At 39.7% G+C, this 22,007-nt stretch overlaps 1 protein-coding gene across 6 annotated transcripts in view; it reads right to left on the reverse strand.

The window, feature by feature from the left end:
* Larp4 (La ribonucleoprotein 4) overlaps positions 1–22,007 on the reverse strand; it is a 38,919-nt gene that overhangs the window by 12,764 nt on the left and 4,148 nt on the right. For 4 of the 6 annotated variants that reach the window (XM_021634927.2, XM_060388626.1, XM_021634929.2 and 1 more), the window contains exons 2-10: positions 17,132–17,270; positions 15,942–16,097; positions 11,006–11,081; positions 9,211–9,347; positions 6,607–6,710; positions 4,998–5,108; positions 3,245–3,298; positions 1,116–1,328; positions 270–373 (exon numbers count right to left, since the gene is read on the reverse strand). In XM_021634927.2, coding sequence (XP_021490602.1) covers positions 270–373; positions 1,116–1,328; positions 3,245–3,298; positions 4,998–5,108; positions 6,607–6,710; positions 9,211–9,347; positions 11,006–11,081; positions 15,942–16,097; positions 17,132–17,270 — 1,094 coding nt within the window. The remainder of the gene's footprint in view (positions 1–269; positions 374–1,115; positions 1,329–3,244; positions 3,299–4,997; positions 5,109–6,606; positions 6,711–9,210; positions 9,348–11,005; positions 11,082–15,941; positions 16,098–17,131; positions 17,271–22,007) is intronic. The other 2 variants (XM_021634928.2, XM_060388627.1) reach the window with 1 other exon arrangement.

Below are 22,007 nucleotides of genomic sequence, written 5' to 3' on the forward strand. Positions count from 1 at the left end.
TCAGAGGATCCAGGTTCAATTCCCAGAAACCACAGAATGGCTCATAGGGATACAAATGCCTTCACCTGAACTATTCAGGCAACAGAAATGAAAGTGATACACACACATGCATGTATACAAACACTCATACACATAAAATCCTCACCCCTTTATATGTATAAATACATTCACTTTTTATAAACAACTTTTTATAACCAACAAGAAGAATAACTCTTCAGGAATTATTGGGGACTGTTTAAAATAAATGTCAGTTTTATTTTTTATCTTACCGATTTTTTTGGAATGGTCGGCCCATATTCACAGCAGCAGCGTTTGTTTTATACGATCCCGCTGAACTAAAGCCATTCACAAAACTACCATTGGGAAAAGGAGCCTAGAAGGAAAATGTTAATGTTTAATATTAAAGGGATAAAATACTCCAGGAGAGGGTTTTGAGAGACTCAAGTGTGCTACTGTAACCTCAGTGTCTTCAACAAGTCAAGAATAAAAAGCTCCACACTCACTCACTTCGGCAATGTTCACAGCACACACCACTTAGCTCTGAAGAACACGTCACTAATCATTACATACAGAACACCCTCTCATGACAAAACTTTACAACACTACGGTCATTTAAAAATCACAATGACTCAGTGATGTGGTGCCCGTCACCAGGTGGCTCTCTATGCGGTCAAGGCAACATAGTTCTAGGACAGCCAGGGATACACAGTAAGACTCAATCAATCAATCCATCAATCATAAAAAACTTATTTTCTTCTTCAATTCATTTAGGAAAATGTAAAGAATCAAACTGTAGACACTTAAAGCCCAACCCTTCACAATATGCTTACACACCTTTAGGAGCTATCACAGTTTACCCAGAAAGTAATCCAACACAAAATCACTGAAAGACATCGGCTTGTTGGTTTTCCTTTTCTTGTAATTTCTATGACAACTATGACTGGTTGGTAAATTACTATGCAGACTAGTTTGGCCTTGAAGTTGCAATGATCCTTTGAATACTACACTGTGGGTGTTCTAATCACAAACAATTGCATTTGCACCTCAATTTCAGGTGAGGTTTTTCAAATCTTAGCTTATACTAAATATTACATTACTTTCAAAGAGTCACTTACCAGCGGTGTTTCAAAGTAAGGTGCAGGACTTGGAGACCAGGACTGAGGCACAATACTGTACACTGAGTACTGCTGATGAGGGCTATACACTGGCTGCATAAAGACTGGGGAGGGGTACTGGGTTGGAGTCTGAATGGGTTGGGTATACATACTGGAATCCATTAATCGATAACCATTCTTAGCAAAAAATGTATTGATGGCTTTTATCCTTGCCTAGAAGCAAGAAGAAAACATAATAAAAGATAAGTTATATTGAAACAAATATATTCAATTTTTTTTTTTTACACATCTTAGGATTTATTTCTGCTCAGAAACAACAAAGCAAAAGAAAACAACAAAAGTGTGGATTTGAGAAGAGCCACAATAAACAAGGTAAAAATAACTGAACATGGACCGGATCAATGCTTAAGTGACAGCCTACTAGCTCTGCAAGGGAAACCTTACTATCTGTAACAACTTGAACCCGGAGGGTTCATGTATGTCATAGGAAACAGCTAAGAACACAAAGGTGACCCTGGCCTCTCTGCCACCTACACTTACATGCAGGCACAATGAAATAATAAAAATAAACCCTAAAGAAAAACTTAGCTAGAAGCTTAATTGAAAAACTGCTATCCCATGCTGGGTAGGATGGGGCACACCTTTAACCCCAGCACTCAGGAGGCAGAGGCAGGTGGATCTCTATGAGTTTGAGGCCAGCCTGGTCTACAAGAGTGAGTTCCAGGACAGCCAAGGCTACACAGAAAAAGGCTGTCTTGAAAAAACAAAACAACCCCCCCCAATAATAACAACAAAACAAAACCAAAATACCAAAAGAACAAAAGCTGCTATCTCATCAATTTCAATATTGCCTTTTTTTTGTTGTTGTTGTTGTTGGCCCCAGACAAAGATAAATCTACACAGTAAAATCATAAAGAGGTGAGGAAGAAATTACTTATGGGAAAAAGGCCACTGAAGCTGCTATAATAAAGACAGCAGGGAAGTAGAGACTGAGGAAACAGTTCAAAGAAAACAGATCAAACCCCAAGACACATCTCTAAGAAGTATGACAGGTTCCGTCAACATGTAAGCAAACACAACTCTACATATTAAGAAAAAATAAATGGAATTAGGTTTGATTCTACTATGTAACTAATTAGTGAAGTTTTATTAAAGGCCTAAATATAACTATAAAACCTTCAAGTCATTAGGAGACACAAAACAGTACCACTGCAGCCTCAAAGGAAGAGGTGATTAAAAAAGAGAGAAAGATCAAAGCAAAACTCATTTGTAATATGGAAATTCGTTATCACCTACCCCACATGAACTGTAAGTTCTTACAATAATGCCTATTATATTTCTCTTTAGCGCAAGTAGTACCCTGATTGTTTTACCTATTAGAATGTGAAATGGGCTGGCAGTAGTCAAAGCGGAGGAAACGACAGTGCCTATCCATTAGGTGTTCTTTCACATGTACCTGGACTTGCCTTAAACTCACTACGTAACTCAAGCTGGCCTGAAACAAATCACTTCTCTTGCCTCAGCCTCTTCAATGGTAAGATTACAATTATGAGCCACCATCCCTCGTCTCACTCTGCAAAGAGTGCTTAAAACAAACTGACAGACACCAAGAAAACAGAAGTCAGTAAACTGCAATGGCCATGAGGCCGCACCAACTGCTGAAGTCTAACAACAGCACTAAAGATGGAAAGAAGTATGAAATGTTATGGAACCTGAGAACAGTAAGCGTGTAGAGACATTGAGTAAGTATTACTGATGACAATTCCTTCTCAAATAGATGTTACTAAGACATGGCTGAAAGAAATGAAAACAGTTTTCATCACTATTAAAGAAGTATTCCTACTATTTATTCTGAGATCTAGAATTATAGGCTATGAGTCAGTATAAAAATTTTGTGATTCCCTGTAAAGAACTTCTGTATTCATAGTATTTTCATGTTCTGTCAACCGATTTTCTAAAGTAGGACATAGTCATGTTTTTAAATGACTACAGGTTTTATAAAGCACCTGCTCATATATTCTTAATTTTTCAAAAAGAAGCAACATAATAAACAAAGCCCCAACAAGTCACCTCCCACCAAAAACACTTATTTCACACTAGAATCTGGTGTATTTGCAAATGTTTCTTACCATGATTGGCTTGCCCTGAAATGTTTTAACTTCTTCTCTTAAGTATTTAAAAGCCTGTTAAACCAAAAGTGAACTTTTATTAGCATTAAACATTTCACTAAAGTCATCTTCATTCTACCAAACGAGTCTGGAATCATCAGTTTCTTTTTCTTTTTATTTATTTTATGTATATGAACACTGTTTTCATGCACAGCAGAAGAGGGCATCAGATTCCATTACAGATGGTTGAAAGCCACCGCGTGGTTGCTGGGAATTGAACTCAGAACCTCTGGAAGAACAGCCAGTGCTTTTAACTGCTGAGCCATCTCTCTAGCCCCATTCATCAGTTTCTAAACTGAACAAATGGTCCTGCCATGTAGCAGTGTGCTCTATGACCCCAGCACTCAAGAACTGCAGCAGGAGAGGGCTGTGTTTTGAGCTAAGCCAGCCTTGGACACAGCAAGGCAAAAACACTAGTACTACAAACCTTGAGGTAATGAGAGGAAAAGGTAACAAAACAAAACAATCCCGGTTACAGCTTGTAGGTAGTGCAGGAAATTGGTATGGAGTCCTATGATAAAAGGCAGAAACAAGAGACACAGGTATCACCAAGTAACAACTTCTAATTTCAGTCAGCTGGTCCTGAGGGCACACAGGACTCGAATCCTTGCACTGAGGAATCTGACAGAGGACTGCCAGGAGTGTGAGGCAGGCAGCCTGGCCAACCTTGCAGGTTCCAAGGCAGCCTCACTCTCACAGTGAGCATCTACCTCAAAATAAACACACAAGACAAAAAAACCAATACTAGCATGTGATAAAAGCACAGATAAAAGCCCAGGCTCAAAACAGAACAAAAAACCTGAATTTGATTTCCAGCACCCAAATGGTAAGACACAACCATTTGTACCTCCAGTTCCAGGATACCGGCTCCTCTTTCTTGCCTTCTTAGGCACCAGGCTCACACAGACAAGCATAGAGACTCAACACTCAGATACATTAACAAAGATCATTGTGTTAAGTCACACTTGCTATCTAAGCATTCGGGAGAGGTGGGAAAGAGGACTGCCGTGTTTGAGTACAGCCTAGGCTACCACAGTGAGTTCCAGATCAGCCTCAGCTTCAGAGCGAGACTGCCTCTGCCCCAACCACGCCCCCAAAAACCCAACTTTATTTTAAACCATAGGCTATATTAGGTACCAAAACCACCATTGAACATTTACCTCCAAATCTTTACATTCATTTAAAAAGTCTGTTAATTTTTCATTGATAAGTAAACATTTTTAAAATTAAAGCTGATAAAATTGCATGCAGATGATAAAGAAGAAAGTCAACTGTCAATTAAGCAGATGTATGGCCAAGGTATTTAGCAGTCTTGGTAAAATTTCCTTTCTTTTTCTTTTTTTGACATGGTGTGACCCTGTAACCTGGGCTGCCTCAGCACTGAGTGCCATAGTAATAGGAATGTGCCATCACTACCTTGTCCAGTTTTGTTTTCTTTTGATACAGGATTTCATGTCACCCAGCAGGCCCCAATTTTGCTTATGTAGCAAAGTTGGTCCTGAACTCCTGATCTTGGTCCTGTCCACCTCCCAAGTGCTGGGGTTATAGGGGTGAGCCATATCTGGCTTTTTCTTTGTGGCCCTGAGCCCTGAGCCTAGGACCTTCTGTATCCTAGACTAGACCATGAAGCCATTCCCCTAGCCTAAATACATGCTTAACAAAAATCACACATCTTTTCTCACGAGATTGTTATTAGCAGCCACTTTTTTCTCACCTGCTGTGCATCTGTGTCTGACTGGAAGGTGATGTACCAGTTGCTGTTGTGTGCAAATTCACAGCTTATCACTTTGGGGCAGTTTTCATTTTTAAACAAAGCTTTCACTTCCTAAAAAGAAAATAAATAGTCAACTCTTAAAATGAAAACATGTATATATGGTGTAGAACTTGCAGATTATTTTATGAGCAACAAAAGAGAAGCACGTCAGTTCTAGTGGTAAGCTACAATTCTTACAGTACTCTCTCTAGCGGTTTTCCTCCGCAACAGAAGGCTTTTTAAAGCTAAGATCGTCACTAACATAGCATCTCCATGCACGCTTATTTAAGACATTTTGTCTCTATCAGAATCAGATGTGAACATCTTTCCTGTAACCATAAAGCTTAAAAAAAAAAAAAAAAAAGGAAGCTTGGCATAGTGGTGCATGCCTTTAATCCCAGCACTCGCACTCGGGGAGGCAGAAGCAGATGATCTCTGTGAGATGGAGGCCAGCCTGGCCTACAAAGCAAGTCCAGGCCAGCCAAGGCCACACAGGGAAACCCTGTCTTGGGAGGAGAGGGAAGAAGGGCTCTAGAAAAACAAAGCAAACAAAACCTGAGATTGGTAAGACAGTCAATAGATGAAAAGAACTTACAAAGGGGAAATGAGTATTAAATATCTGAGCCAGGAAGTTGGCTCAGCAGGTAAAGGTGCCTGTTCATGCGCTGGCCGACCTAACTACAATGGCATCGCATTTCTTCCATGAATAGGGCCTGAAAAATTCTTTTCTAAATTACTAGTAAATTACAGTAAGTCAGTTACTAAGCAATTCCTTTTTTTGTTGTTGTTTTGTTTTTTTGAGACAGGTTTTCTCTGTGTAATCTTGGCTGTCCTGGACTTGCTTTGTAGAGCAGGCTGGCCTCAAACTCACAGAGATCCACCTGCCTCTGCCTCCCAGAGAAATGGAATTAAAGGCCTGCACTACTGTACCTGGCTGCAATTTCTTGAATTTACAGTACATCCATAGGCAACTTATAGTAAACGTCTGTAACACAGCAGTTAAGAAATCTAAACTTTAGAATTAGAGTAAGGTTCATAGTCTATCATTTAATAATCTAATGCACTTAACTTTTTTTTTGTAAATCATCTTATGGCTCAGTTACTTTGTCTGTATACTTTGGCTTTAAGTAATTGTAAAGTAAGTGATTCCTGGCAGAATTATTAAGTAAATGTATGCATATGTGTGTTTTTAAAAGGCCTGTTTCTGTACTTTACTGCTTTACTCAAATATTTTATTCTGGAACCTGAACCATACTTGATCTTTATGACTGTAGCTTTGTTTTATATTTTGCTGACCAATCCTTATTCAAAGAAATTTCTTCCACTGTTATTAGGTGACTACTCCTACTTAACTGTCAGTCAAGCCAATCCATTCATAATTAGCATCACTGCAATACTGAAGTTTGGCCCCTAAGAACACAGAATACCTTTTTCCTCCTTTACAGTGTTCTGCTGCTTCAGAGTTAACAAGCCAACATAACTGACATGAGGGTACCTCTGCTCTGCTAGCCTACCTCCTCCAACTTACACGGTCAGAGGACACTCAGCTAGAGAAACAATCCAGGCTTACCTCCACTGGCGTTGTCTCAGGGATTTCTCTGAGAATTACAATACAGCGCTTATGACTTGGTCTCACCTTCTCTCCCTTCTCATCAACTTGTACCATAGGAGAAGCTGAAAGCAAACAAACAAAAACGTGACTCCCTTAAAGGTGACAGGTAGGATGTTAATGATGCCTAAAACCTATTCAATATACTTCTAATCAAATAAATTATCAAATGCTAAGGTAAAATGCCAAGGTTTGTATGCAAAGATTATTGAATGTTATTTGCTAAATAAGTATCTGGAGCACATACATTGTGATTACTGTGCTAATCACAGAATGTGCCAAAAAGAATCCTCCGGGAAACAAAAAGCATTCATTATTATGACTTCAACGTATACTCCTTTTTTTCCTAGTGATGACAATAAAGGCCAGGATTCACCCCAATAAAGCTGCTCTTATATACAAAAGACAAAAGGCCATTTTCTAGATGCTTATTTTGAGGAATAATGAATCAGAGAAAAACCACACAGTCCTTTCTTCAGAAAAGTGGTACATCACAGTTTTATAGCCAGGTAGAAAAGTTTAAAAAACAGCTATGGAGGAAAGGTTCTTTGTCAGCTTTCCAGGTAGCTAAGACTGGTTAATTTTAAGAAATGACATCCATAAAAATGATTTAGAAATTTCATAAATGGCCAGGCGATGGCGGCATGCGCCTTTAATAAAGTTCAAAGACAATATCAAAGTTCCACACCCACTAGAAAGATGAACCGTTCATTCTCAAGGCTCAACAAGGGACCCCATCTTATTAAAGGGCACAGGGCACAGGGGCTGCAGAGATGACCGGCTGTCAAGAGCACTTGTTGCTTTTCCAGAAGGTACAGGCTCAGTTACACGCACAGTGGTGGCTCACACTGCTCAGAACTCCAGCTCCCAGGCATCTGATGCCTTCTCCTGAGCTGTGGACACCAGGCACGCAAATGTACATGCATACACGCAGGAAAAACACACACACACACACACACACAACATTTAAGTTTTTTGACAGAGTATCTCTATATAGTGCTGGCTGTCCTGAACTCTCTGTAGACCAGAGTGGCTTTGAACTCACAGAGATCTGCCTTCCTCCACTTCAGGAATGCTGGGATTAAAGGTGTGTGCTACCATGCCTGATTTAAACTAAGGTAGACTTGATGAAAATATCCAAAACTGCCTTCTGGTCTTTAGCCATACATACGCACCTACATAAACATGCAAACACACAGACAAATAGGAAACACATCCTCAAGAAGAAGGAGAAGCAGCAGCAGCAGCAGGAGGAAGAGGAGAAGAAAGACATCTAACTGGGCAGTGGTGGCTCCAGCTTTAGTCCCAGCACTTCTTCTTCTTCTTCTTTTTTTTAGATTTATTTATTTATTATATATACAGTGTTATATCTGCATATGTGCCTGCAGGCCAGAAGAGGGCACCAGATTTCACTATAGATGGTTGTGAGCCACCATGTGGTTGCTGGAAACTAAACTCAGGACCTTTGGAAGAGCAGCCAGTGCTCTCAACCTCTGAGCCATCTCTTCAGCCTTAGTCCCAGCACTTCTAGGCTTGCCTGTTCTATTGAGCCAGTTCTAGGACATCCAGGGCTACACAGAAACCTTTTATCAAACACGAAAAGAGGAGAGAAGAGAAGAGGAAGGAAAGGGAGGAAGGGAGGGGAGAAGAGGAGGGGAGGGAGAAAAAAAGAGAAGGAGAAGGAGGAGAAAAAAGGGGAGGGGAGGAAGAGAAAAGAAAAAAAAAGAAAAAACTACCCACACTACACCATACCAAAAAAGTACTTAACTAGCTATAGTAACAAATGCCTGTAATCCCAGTACTTGAAAGCCAGTGGGAAATCAGTGCAATTCAAGGTCAGCCTGGTCTACGTAGCCAGACAATGCCTCAAAAATTGGGGCAGCTGGGAAATGCAACCCTAGGTAAACATTCTGAGTCTGAGGCCAGTCTGGGAAGAAAAAATTCCTGCAGGTCACAGTGGTGCTCCTCTGCGCTCCTCAGCACTTGGAGAATGAATCTGAAGCTATCTTGACCTACACAACGAGGTCTCATTAAGTGCTGGAGGCATATCAGGAGGGTGAGAAAGCAGGAGGGAACAGGGAGGGAGGGACAAGTTCATTATCAAACTTTAAGAGTATTTGTCGGGGCTGGAAAGATGGCTCAGAGGTTAAGAGCACTATCTGCTCTTCCAAAGGTCCTGAGTTCAATTCCCAGCAACCACATGGTGGCTCACAACCATCTCTAATGGGATCTGGTGCCCTCTTCTAGTGTGTAGGCATACGGAAGAGTACTGTATAAATAATAAATAATAAATCTTAAAAAAAAGTATTTGTCAAACTATAGGTCACAACCTATGAACAGGTTGTGAAATAAGAATAAAACAAATCAGGCCATTCTTATACAAGGAACGTTAATTGTTAATACTTGCTTTGTGAACAAGAATAAAAAACTACAAAAAGTTGCTATTCAAATGTACATGCTAACAAATACACATACAATATGTCACAGAAAACAATCCCCTGTATGATCGGAAATAAAAATATTTAACTTTTACAATTAAAAAGAAGCTAACAGGCATTTACGTACATCTCAATACTTCAAGAATTAAATCTGGATCTGTAGTCAATTTTTTTATTTCTTCCATGTTGGCAACTGTCCATATTGGGATAAACTGATCACTATCCATTTGAGATATCAAGTAAAGATCCTTTGACAAATTTTCTCTGAAAGAAATTAACAGAAGCAATTATAATACACAATTCTGAAAAAGCATCTAAAGCAAGAAAAAAAATATATTCATACTTAACACTGTATCTAGAGAAATAAAACTATAAGATGAACTAAAGTTTAAGTTGTATCAGCTCAATTTAAAACATACCAACATAATAATATACCAGTTAACAACTTCATAGTTCTAAATCCCAAAGCATATGGAAAAAATGGTAGTTTAACCGTAACTTGAAACATGAATATTTGTTATTTTTTCATAAATACGTTTGACTATTGTAACTTGAAAACTATTGAAAATTGAAGTGAAGCTGGACTAGGTGGCACAGAGGCAGATCTCTGTGAGCTCAAGGCCAGCCTGATCTACAAATTGAGTCCAGAACATCCAAGGATACACAGAGAAACCCTGTCTTGAAGAAAACTAATAATAAACAAACAAACAAACATACATTAAAGTGAAAAGACTGGGGAGGACGGGGAACTACAACTGGGATACAAAGTGAATAAACTGTAATTAATATAAAAAATAAAAATTTAATTAAAAAAAGTGAAAGACTATATAAGGTATTCTGCTCAAAGCTGGCATTACAGGTGTGCCCCACTGCCCAGTTCAAAAATCTTATCTTTTTGTTTACATCAAATAGCCTTTAAAGCAGATTAAATAAGAGTATCTGCAACTTTGTGTTTAGAAACGCCCTTCTCAAACAGACCCACCTGTCCACCCCGATTAAAACTGTACTCTGGCTGGGGGGTGGGGCTGCTCCCCTTCTATCCCAGCAAGCAGGAAACAGAAGACAGAGCTCTGAGTTTTGAGGCCAGCCTGATCTACAAAGTGAGTTTGAGGACAGCCAAGGCTACACAGAGAGACCCTGGGCCTCCAAACTAAGTAACAAACAAACAAATAAACAAACAGAACAGTACTCTGGATTCTCCTTTTTCACTTATGCTGTTCTATTTTAATTTTTTACCAATAGCAATTATCACCTAAACAAACACTAGCTGTGTATTTATTATGTTTGTTGTTTTGTATCGCTTAGGCTGATTATGAGTTTCATGAAAAAGCTTTATTGGTTGATAATATTTTAAAGGTCTTATGGGGTTTTAAAGGCCTTAGAAAACTAGGTCTGATTTCCAGCTTATTCCTGCCAACTGTTCACTCCAGTTCCAGGAGATGTGATGCCCTCTTCTGGCCTTTGCAGGCAATGCATGTATGTGATGTGCAGACACATGGGCAAGGCAAAAAGCCCATTAATCTCTTTCTTATGAGCTCAAAGACCTTTACAGTAAAATTCAACTAAGTTATTTTATTTAGTTTATAAATTCAAGAAGTGGCAGTTATTTTTTGGGGGGAGGGTAATAAAAGATACCAGTTAAGTTTAAACTCATATTTCATCATAAAAAAACAACAAATTAACATTAATATTCTAAATAATTACTTAATAACTTGAAAAATCAGACATCTGCGAACATGGTTTTCATACAAAAACTGTAACCTTGAAGCAGCCCTATTCTTATCACCCAGTATCAAAGACCTTAGCTAAAGAAAGAGATACCAAAATCCAAGACAGAAGGAACTGATAACCACTTAGGCCACATTTTATATCTACCAATCAAGATGTTAAAAGGAAAATTATCAATGGAAAAGATTCCGTACCGTGAGAAACAGAACTCTAACTGTTTTTTCAGGCACTCCTTTAAATCTTCTGTAGAAATTGTTGAACTGCTTTCTCCTGATATAGAAAACAAGAGGGAGAAACTGTTATCAAGCTATCATAGGCAGCGAACTTACATAATCACTCAGAAGTCGTGAAGCAGCCACAAATTAAAATGTACAAAACTTTATTTTAAAATTAAGTCTAACTTCTTTCAACTCACACCTTTTTCGTCGCTATCTTAAGAACTATCTTGAGCTAGGGCTGCAGCCCTGAAATACAATAGGAGAGCATTTACCTAGCACATGTGCGGTGATGGACTCAATACACAGTGCCACAGATGTAGCTCACACATAAGGGCTGGGGAGACAGCAGCTCAGTGAGTAAAGTATTTGCCACAAAAGCATGAACCAAGTTTAATCTCCAGAACGCATTAGACATGACGCCACCAGAGTACATACGTGTAATCCCAGTACCAGGGAAGTGAGAAATGGGCATCCCTGGGGCTCACTAGCCAGCCTGCCTAACCTAACAGGGGAATCCTAAGCCAGTAGTAGACCCAGTCTCAAAAACGAAGGTGGAGACAAGTCAGTGTCTGTACACGCACACACGCACAGTCAACTTTTCCTGAGGCATGACATACAATGTTGTCTTCTGGTCTCCACACACACACAGCAAGAAATAACAAAGGACCATTGCTATTAGGATGTTAAATACTGCCCTAATCTCTCTGTAAAAATGTGAAAACCAGAGCCAGGTAGCTGGCACACTCTTTTAATCCCAGGCAGACAAATCTGTGGGTTTGAGGCCAGACTGGTCTATATAAAGTTGCAGGACAGCCAGAGTTACACAGAGAAACCTTGTCTCCAAACAAAACAAGTGAAAACTACCCAATTCTTCTTGGGAACTGAGAACAAACAAACAAATAAGCACAAACATAATTAATGCTCCCCTAAAGGTAAAGGTGGAAACTGGCGTAGTCTGTGTTGCACTTGCGGTCTTTACTAGCAGCAGGTCCAGCGAGCTGCGCCCTTTATAGTCGCCTCTCACACCTTCTTCATTCCTTGATTTTGTTTGTTTCTTTGGTTTGCTATTTTGAGACAGCATCTTATTTAGCCTAACCTAACTTCAAAGACTCTATGTGGGCAAGCATGACCTTGAACCCCTGACTCTTCTACACCTACCTCCAAGAGCTGAGATGATATTGCACAGGGTAAGTCTTAACTATGTAGCCCAGGCTGGCCTTAAATACTGAAACTTTTATTTTTAAGGGAGAGCACAGAGAACAATGACTTCATTAAAATCTTATACAAACATTAAAGACTAAAAGCACATGTCTTCTTAGTGTGCACAAGTGTGGTGTGTACATGTGCACACATGTACTTTCCATGTGTATGTACACAGGTCACAAGTCGATGTCTGGTGTGTCTATCATCCTTCACCTTCATTTGAGACACGACCTCTCACTGAACCTGGAGTTCACTCTTCTGCTGGGCTGACTGGCTAGTTAGTTTGCAGGGTCTGCCTGTCTCTGCTAACCAGTCCTGAGCTTGCAAATTCAAACCTACTACTGTGGTGAGCATATATATGGGTGCTGGGAATTGGGACATAAGTCCTTTACTCACTGAGTACTTCCTCAGCCCTAATATTTTCTCTTTTTAAAAATGACTAGTAGCAGCTGGGTGTGGTGGCACACACCTGTAATCCCAGCACTCAAGAGAGGCAGAGGCAGAGGCAGGCAGATGGTTGTGAGCTCTAGTACAGCCTGGTCTACAAAGAAAAGACCGTATCTTGGAGGGGTCGGGGGACACCAGAAAAGACCAGCAACTAAACTTAAATATACAGACAACAAGATGTATGAAGCTGGATAAATTGTCCAAGATTTTAACACTAAATTATGGTACTACTCAAGAATTAGAGATAAATTATCTTTATCAGTAATGAACACTTTCTATTCTATGTATATGCAACCTTTACATTATTATTTTTATATGTATGAATGTTCTGTCTACATGTATGCCTCTGCACCACATCCATCAGATCCCCTAGATCTGGAGTTATAAATAGTTGTGAGCAGCCATGTGGGTGCCAGGAATCAAACACAGGTCCTCCAGAGGAGTACTATTACTAGCCAATGAGGCATTTCTCTGCAGCCCCTGTAAAATCTGTGTGTGTGTGTGTTTTTTAAAATATATATATCTATATTATTATTATGGGCTGAAGAAGTAACGTGTTAGTGTGAACTACTTTTGCAGGAGAACCAAGTCTGTCTCCTGGCACTAAGCTGAGTGTGTAACAACCATGTGTAACTCAGGCTTCAGGGAGACACAACCTCACAGCCTCCATAGGTGCATGTATGTAGAGACATCCACATGTATACAGTTAAATTAAAAAAATAAATCATTCTCTCTGTGTGAATAATGTGTGTGGGTGTACACTGGCAACCAGAGGACAACTTTGCAGGGCTGGTTTTTCTGTCTACCTGTACATGGGCTCAGGCTGTTAGGCTTGTGTGGCAAAGCACCATTCATTACTTCATGAGCCTTTCACCTGTATATGCAATTTTCTATACAGAACTCACCTATCCACATGCTAACTACATGCAGGCAGCGAGCTACACGTAGGTGCAGGGAGTTGAACTCAAGGAACCCAGTGCTCTTAAACACTCAGCCTGTGAACTCATCACTTCAAAATTTCATAGAGGAACACCAATGCCATACACCTCAGAAATTACCTTGTAAGTCAAAAGACCTCAGATCTGGCCTGGGGCTGAGAGATGCAAGGAGTAAGCATGAGGAACTAAGCTCAGATTCTAAGCATCCAAGGAAGAAGGCTAAGCATGGCTGCCTGTTCCTATAACCTCAGGATACATGGGCACTCATGTGGACACGTGCTACGTGCTCAGATCAGAGACAGACCTAAACATTTAAAAGGTAACTGAAGGCAGGGATGATAGTGGACATCTTCTGTTCTGCCTCCATGTACATCTGCGCGCCAGAAGAGGGCGCCAGACCTCATTATAGATGGTTGTGAGACACCATGTGGTTGCTGGGAATTGAACTCAGGATCTTTGGAAGAACAGCCAGTGCTCTTAGCCTCTGAGCCATCTCTCCAGCCCCAATAGTGGGCATCTTTACTATCAGTACTTGGGAGGCAGGCAGACTGAAGCCAGTCTTGATTACATAGCAAGTTCTAGGTCAATCAGGGCTACATAGTAAAACACCGACTCATTTAAAAACAAAAAAAGGAAGAGGAGTAATTGAGGACAATTATTTATAGACCTTGTTCTAAAGTCACAGGACTACTTGAGGCAGAAAGAGACAGATATGCCTATTCCATGTTAAAATTCTTTTTCAAAAAGACCCTTTGGAAAAGTAGTTACATGGTCAGATTCTGTGGTTCACTTCAGTTCCCTTTAAATTTTGAGCACTTTTAGGGCTAAGAGATGGCTTGGCAGTTAAGAGCATGTGCTGCTTGCACAGAAGACCCATACCTTGGGTCCCAGCACCTATGCTGGGTTGTTCACAACTGACAGCAGTTCCACCTCAAGCAGTGCCTTTTGGGAGCTTGTACACATGTACACCAACATATTTATGTAAGTTACATTTTTCATCTACTTTAAATCATATTAACTACTAATCCATGCTGGTTAAACCAATGTGAGAAAAACCAAAACAAAACAATACTGACACACAGAAGCTTGTTGCTGTTAAAGAGGGACCCCTGTATCACCCAAGCTAGCCTCAAACTTTTAGTCCTGTTGTTTCTGCCTCCCAAATGCGTGGATTAGCAGTGAAGACTACCCAACCCTGCCCATTTACAGCTAATACATTTAATTTCGGTTTTCCAAGACATAGTTTCTCTCTTTAGCCCTGGCTGTCCTGGTACTCATTCTGTAGACCAGGCTGGCCTCAAACTCAGAGATCCACTTGCCTCTGTCTCCCAAATGCTGGGTCAACGGTATGTACAACAGCCCTGCTTAGAACCCTTTAAAAAAAAAAAAAGAAAAGAAAAAAAGATATTTATTCTTATGTATGAGTGCTCTATCAGCACGCATGCCTACATGCCAGAAGAGTGCATGAGATTCCAGTACAGATGATTGTGAGCTTCCAGGTGGTTGCCAGGAATTGAATCCAGGACCTCTGGAAGAGCAGACAGCTCTCTCTTAACCACTGAGCCATCTCTCCAGCCCAAGAACTCTTATTTTTAATATATACTATATTTTTTCTTTTTAGTTTTAGTTTTTGTTTTGTTTTTTTTTTTTTTAGATTTTTCCCCCAGACAGGATTTCTCTGTGTAACAAGCCCTGGCCATCCTGGGCTCAGACCAGGCTGGCTTCAAACTCAAACCGATCCATCTGCCTCTGCTTCTCTGAGTCCTGGGATTACAGGTGTAGGCAGCCATGCCTAGCTTTTTCTTTCTGGTGTTTTAAGACATGCTTTCTCTGTGTAGCCCTGGCTGACCTGGAACTCACTCTGTAGACCAGGCTGATCTCAAACTCACAGAGACCCACCTAGGTGGGATTAAAAACTTGCACCACCAATGTGCAGTTTAGCTTTTTCTTAAAATTAATCTCTGAAATACAATTTATTTTGAAATAAATTCCATGCTGAAAACTTGGGTTTTTTTAGTTACACTTGCAATAACAATCTTAACTAACCAAATGAGAAACTTAGAAGTTTTGAAATTTGGACCTTTTAACTATTTTCTCCTGATACTTAATTTCACAAAATAGAACTTTGCAAAGATTCTTTATCAATTACATATTTTGTGTTTGGGTACTAGTCAATAATACCTTTAATAATCACCTAATAGTTGTTTGACATAAGCTTCTTTTCAAAAAAGAAAGCAAACTGATCAATGTCATGTCTATCAAAATGATGGAAAAAAATCAAGGACACTAACTTATCATTTTAGCAATAAAACAACAAAGGTTACCAGAAACGTCGTATAGTTGGTAGCTCAGATCTTCAGGTCCTAGGATCATTCCATCAGCCGACTCTTCAACGTCTGTAGTGTTTCTCGTGGTTTCACAAGATGGAGAATACATTACCTCATATTCCTTACACATATCTTCTGAAAGTTCTGTATTACCTGTTTTCAAGAAAAGGTATTGAGAGTAAACAGGACAAATTTAAACCCACCTTCAGTGACTCTGAGTCATGTCTTCTAAAGAAGATTTCAAAGAAGCATACCAGTTAGGGAAAATATCCCATGGCTTTTGAACCATTCCTAAAGGGAGACAGGAGCGCTGTCCATTATGGCTAAGCTTATCACTCTACATATCCAACTGTTTATATAATGCTTTTGCTTACTTTTCTGAAAACAGACACTGTCATTGTTTATTATTTTTCATTATTTTGTTTGTTTGTTTTGTTTTTTGAGACAGGATTTCTCTGTGTCCTTGGCTGGCGTGGAACTTACAGGCATGTGCCACCATTATTTCCATTCTGCAGATGAGGCGAATAAGCTCATGAGGGTAGCTCCCCAAGGCCAGTGAGTTAATACAGCCCATGACAACAGACCCAAAAACACACATACTACTTGAAATTACTCACTGTTCATGTAAAGAAAGCATAAGAATCACACACAAACTATATGCTAAACATTCACAAATACATTTCATCAAATCTTTGTTTGGTTCTGAAAAGTCCTCCCAAGTGCTCAAGGTAAAAGCTTGGCCCCCAGCACCATGAAGTTAAAGGTGAAGCTTTGGATACACATGATCAGTAAAATGGTGACTAGCTCCACATGTATATCAGTCTGCTATGGAGCTCAGAACCCTACAAGCTATTTGGAAATGCCAGCACCTAACTGACGGGAGGAGCTTTGTGGTGGCAGGTCTCTGAGCTCTTTCCCAATAAGTTCTTGGTGTCCTGGCCCCATGACATAAGTAAGGCTGTTCTACCAAAAGGCCCTAAGAGATGGGAGCAGGTTACTGTGAAATGGAACCTCATGAACCAAAGTCAATCTTTCTTCCTTAAAGCTGACGTTTCTTAACGTATTTTGTTCAGCAACAAAATGTTAACCAACAGATCAACTAACCAAAGGCCATCTCAAAGCTGTTTGAATTGAAGTGACCACACGTTTAGCCAAAACAATTTAACCAACAGACAGTTAAGACTCACCCTCAGGGTGAGATCCAGATGTGGCTGCAGTTTCATTCCAAGAGCTTTCGGGTACAGGAGTGCCATCCGGATTTCCAGAAGGAATTTCTTGCCATACTTTGGCATTAGGGTTTAAACCAGTGCCTTTAGATGTCACCTGCTAAACAATCAAAACATCTGTGTAAATTTAGACCAAAGGCTTTTTCTATTACCTATGTTGGGAAAAACAAAACAAAAAACAAAAACCCTAACAGAGAAACGGTCCGTAAGTATAGTATTAGACCTGTCTTCTCCTGCTCAAGAGTCTCAACTACATGTCCCTCACGCTGGTCTGCAGCCTGAGTTACCAGCCAGACTCTGTCTACTCCCTAAGCACCAGCACGCACCTCTACACCAGGCCAAACATGACAGCTTCTCATCTACTTGAAAATACAAAACTTTGAAAGTAATTGATCTGAAACAAGTATTTCAGACCTCTATATGAAATATGGCTACCTATGTAATAAACCCACACCTCTACAGACACTCTTCTTGTGGAGCTAGGGCCTCACTATGTAGCACGGGCTGGCCTAGAACGCAGACCTGCCTGTTTGTACCTCCTGAGTCTGGGAATAAAGGTGTGTACCACCATGCCTGGCCTTTCTTAAAATACTGCCTTAGCAGGTAGAGTAATCTCAGACTTGGTAGGTAGAGATAAAAAGTCAGAACTTTGATAAAACAGGATCAGATGAATGGGGAGGAGGTCCCCCCCATCAGTGGACTTGGAAAGGGGCACGGTGAAGATGAGGGAGGGAGGGAGGGACTGGGAGGGAATGAGGCTGGGATACACAGTTAATAAAATGTAACTGATAAGAAAAAAAAAAAAGTCAGAACTTCAAGGCTGGCATCAACCATACAAGACTGAGGTCAGGTTGGGCTACAGAATCACTATCTCAAAATTACAAACAAAAATTTTAAAAATAAATACTATCTCACTCCAACCTACCTAAAAATGTCAAAAAATTTACTTATGTTATTCACATATCTAAAAGCAATGTTCTTATTTATAAAAATTTTCAAATATATCTTTTGATTACTAAGTAGTGACAGATTTCTAAGAATGAATGAATGAATCAATAGAAATTCCATCTTAAGTCTAAAACTGTGATCTGTTTGGTGCTTTTATCATTACTCACGATTTATTAGTTTTACTTAACTAATAAAGGCGGCATTAACAGATATGTTTGTACAGGTGTAAAGGTGCCCAGGGAGGCCAGAGGGCATCAGAACCCCTGGAATTGGAATCAGTGGAGGTTGTGAGCTGCCTTATGTGGGTCCTGGAAACAAAACCCAGGTCCTCTCCAGGTCCCTCCTAATTTTAAAGTATTTTAAAGTATTTCTTTACTACATGTGAGTGCACAGAGATCAGAGGATAATATGCAAGAGTTGGCTCTCTCTCAACCATGTGTGCATAACGAGGGATCAAACTCAGGTGGACAGGCTGAGAAGCCAACACCTTCACCTCCGCAACTGTCTTTCACACCTTTACTTATAGTCTCTGCTGTTTCGAGGAGGCCAGGTTGTCTTTCCTGTATTTCATGACCTTTTTCCTACACGCTTCTAATGATCCAATCTTCTACTTGAGTTTCTTCTAGTGATCTTCAATGAAACAGTATTATTTCATGACACTTTTATTATTTGCCATACATTATTTCTTAACTAATTTATCATCTCAAAATAAGGTTATGAGGGCAGGCAACATAACTTAGAAGGTAAATCACTTGCAACAACTTCGATTTGATTCCTGGAACCTGCATGAAAGTAGAAAGAGGCAGGGTGGTTGCAGAGCAAGCCTTTAATCCTAACACTTAGGAGGCAGAGGTAGGCAGATCTCTGAGTTCAAGGCCAGCCTGGTCTACATAGTGAGTCCCAGAACAGCCAAGGACATAAAGAAACCCTATCTCGAAAAATAAAAAGTGAAAGAAAAAAGAAAAGACAAGAAGAGACAAGACAAGACAGACACACTATAGAGATCAAAACAAACAAATAGTATTACTGGTTACCCCTAGGCAATAGCATCTTTTATTTCATTTTTGTGATTTTCTATATTTTCCCCACACTTAATGATACTTTTAATGGTTCTTTAAGTTGACAAGTAAAACTACATTTATTTTAACGTATTTATGGTATATGGTGATGTTTTAAAACGTATGTAAGAATGAAAAAACAAACATAAATATTAAAATTCAAATATTCATAAATTCAAATCTTTTTTATATTTTTGGTTGCGAGCCTAGCCTTTAACAGCTGAGCCATCTCTCCAGCCCAACTCAAATCTTTTCTAATGCTTAGCAATTTACTTCTAAACAAACAAAAAAAAAAATGTATACTGAAAGCCAGGTGTGGTAGCATAAAGCTGTAATCCTAGCACTTGGAAGGTAGAGACAGGAGGATTAATAGTTATAGGTCAGAGATCAGTCTTCATTATACAGTAAGTTTCAGGACAGCCTGGGTTACATGAGAACCTGTCTCAAAAAGCAAATAAATTTTAAAAATGTGTAATGACTTAAAAGACATCTCAACTGGAAAAACTATTCTTGCTAAGTGACATAAGGGACTATTACTATCTGCTTTGTTTTAATGTATACAATGAATTTATAAAATTAGAATACTAACAAAGACCCAATAAACTGGACATAAAAAATGGTTTACACACTTTAGAAATCAACTTGGTCAGAACGATAGTGGTAGCAGCTTACGATGTGTATGCTCTGCAGGCGAGCAGGTGTGATGGCCGGGTCTGTAACCCTGGCACTCAAGGGGCTGAGGCAGAAGGGACTGCCCTGAGCTTATGGCCAGTTGGTACAGCAAAGGGAATTTGAGGGCAGCCAAGGCTAGATTCTGTTTTAAAAAGCCAACACAGTGAAAAAATAAAATAAAGTTTCTATGTTGCCCTACTATGTGAATTCTCATCTAAGGGCTGCATACATAAGGATGCTGCGGTTTTGGTTCCTTCCTCGAGTGCCTTGGGCATGTCAGGCAAGAACCGCACACTGGACTACATCCCCAGCCTAGGGTGTTGCAGTCTATGTTCAACTATCTTAACCAAGACAAGATAACTGGAAAAGACAGAAAACGTACACAGCTCTTAATTTGATTCCTAGCACTATGAAGTAAAAAGAAAAGAGAGAGAGAGAGAGAGAGAGAGAGAAATAAACAAACAAAAAACACTGGAACAAGATAGTCAGCAAAAGTCTGGTGTTTTCTATAGCACATCTTTAAAATGATACAAGAATGACTACAAGTCAATTTACATTAAAACCACAGTTAAATACTTTGTTGTTTTAAGTTTTGCTTTGGGTCAATTTGAATTTAAAAAATCTTAAATCTGGTTTAAAAACAAAAGAAAAAAATACTTTGTTGTTAGCTGGGTGTGCTGAACTCAGGAAAGCAGAGGCAGGCAGATTGCTGTGGGTTCAAGGCCAGCCAAGTCTACAACGTGACACCAGGGCAGCCATGGCTACATAGAGCAACCCTGCCTGGAGAGACCAAAAAATAAAAAAATAAAAATAAAATACTTCATTGTTGTCATTGTTTTGGAGGCAAAGTCTCATGAAGTCCAGGCTAGCCTCAACTCCATTTGTAGCTGAGGATGCCCCTGATCTCCAGATCCTGCCATCCCTATCTCCCACATACATTACAGGTAGATGCCCTCATACCAAGATATTTTCATCCCTTTCTTTTCTGAGACAGGATTTATAATGGACATGAACTGCAAAATCATAATGTTCCTGGCTTGGCTTCCCAAACAAAAGCATACTTTAATTCTAGATAAACAAATTTGATTCATCTTGACCAGGGTTTAATAGCCTTCCATCCTATACAGCTCAATAACTGTTTAGAAGCCAAACATTAAACAGATCAGAACTGAGCATTGCATTTACTCCTGTAATGCCTGTATATCATCCCAGAACTCAGTAGCCTGTGATAGAAGAACTAGGAATTTGAGGCCAACCTGGGCTACACAGTAAGACCCTACCAAAAAAAAGGGGGGGGGGAATCTGCTTCACATTAAGTTTTATAAAAAACAAAAGTTAAGCAAATCACAAACTACAACGATATCAAAGCCAAAAAGTCATTTTTCCATTAAGGACATTTAAAGAAGAAATTCTTTGTGTGCCATTAAACACCTGGATTAGCGAGTCCCTCCCCATCCTCAACCCTACATGCCTCTACAACAGACTTTGACTCCATCTGCAACTACAGCAAAACCCTGTCTTAAGCTCCAAGGTAGAAAACCAAAATTACAGACTTGAAATGTTTATCTACTACCAAAGATTACCTTCATACACTGGAAAGAACTATGGAGATGGCAGACAGCCCAGAAAAATCTAAAATGACTAGTATCAGGATTCTCGGTAACTTACTTTTTACAAATTATAATTTGATGTACCCAAGAGAAGCTTTGGTATCGTTCCTTAAAAATTTCAATTAATCACTGGGTGGTGGTGGCACAGGTATTTAATCCCATCACTTGGGTGGCAGAGGCAGGCAGATCTCTGTGAGTTCAAGACCAGCCTAGCCTACAAAACTGGGACAGCCAGGGCTACACAGAGAAACCCTGTCTAGAAAAAGCAAAAGAAGACATCTAACACCCACCCTGGCTTCTATAACATGCACACACACACACATATAATATATACAAATGAGTACATGGGAAGTGAGGTAAAAAACAAAACCTACAAACAAATATACACGCACATTGATTTTCAATGATCTCTAACAACTCTAAGTAAAACCAAAGAAAAAAACTAAGTATGGTATTTGGGCCAAAGGTATAATAACATGACCTTTAACTAGCATAAAAGAAAGGCATTCCACACCTCCTTTTACTTTGTTTGCTGTTGAGACGAGGACT

This window comes from Meriones unguiculatus, chromosome 8, assembly GCF_030254825.1.
Source record: "Meriones unguiculatus strain TT.TT164.6M chromosome 8, Bangor_MerUng_6.1, whole genome shotgun sequence".
Lineage (NCBI taxonomy): Eukaryota > Metazoa > Chordata > Mammalia > Rodentia > Muridae > Meriones > Meriones unguiculatus.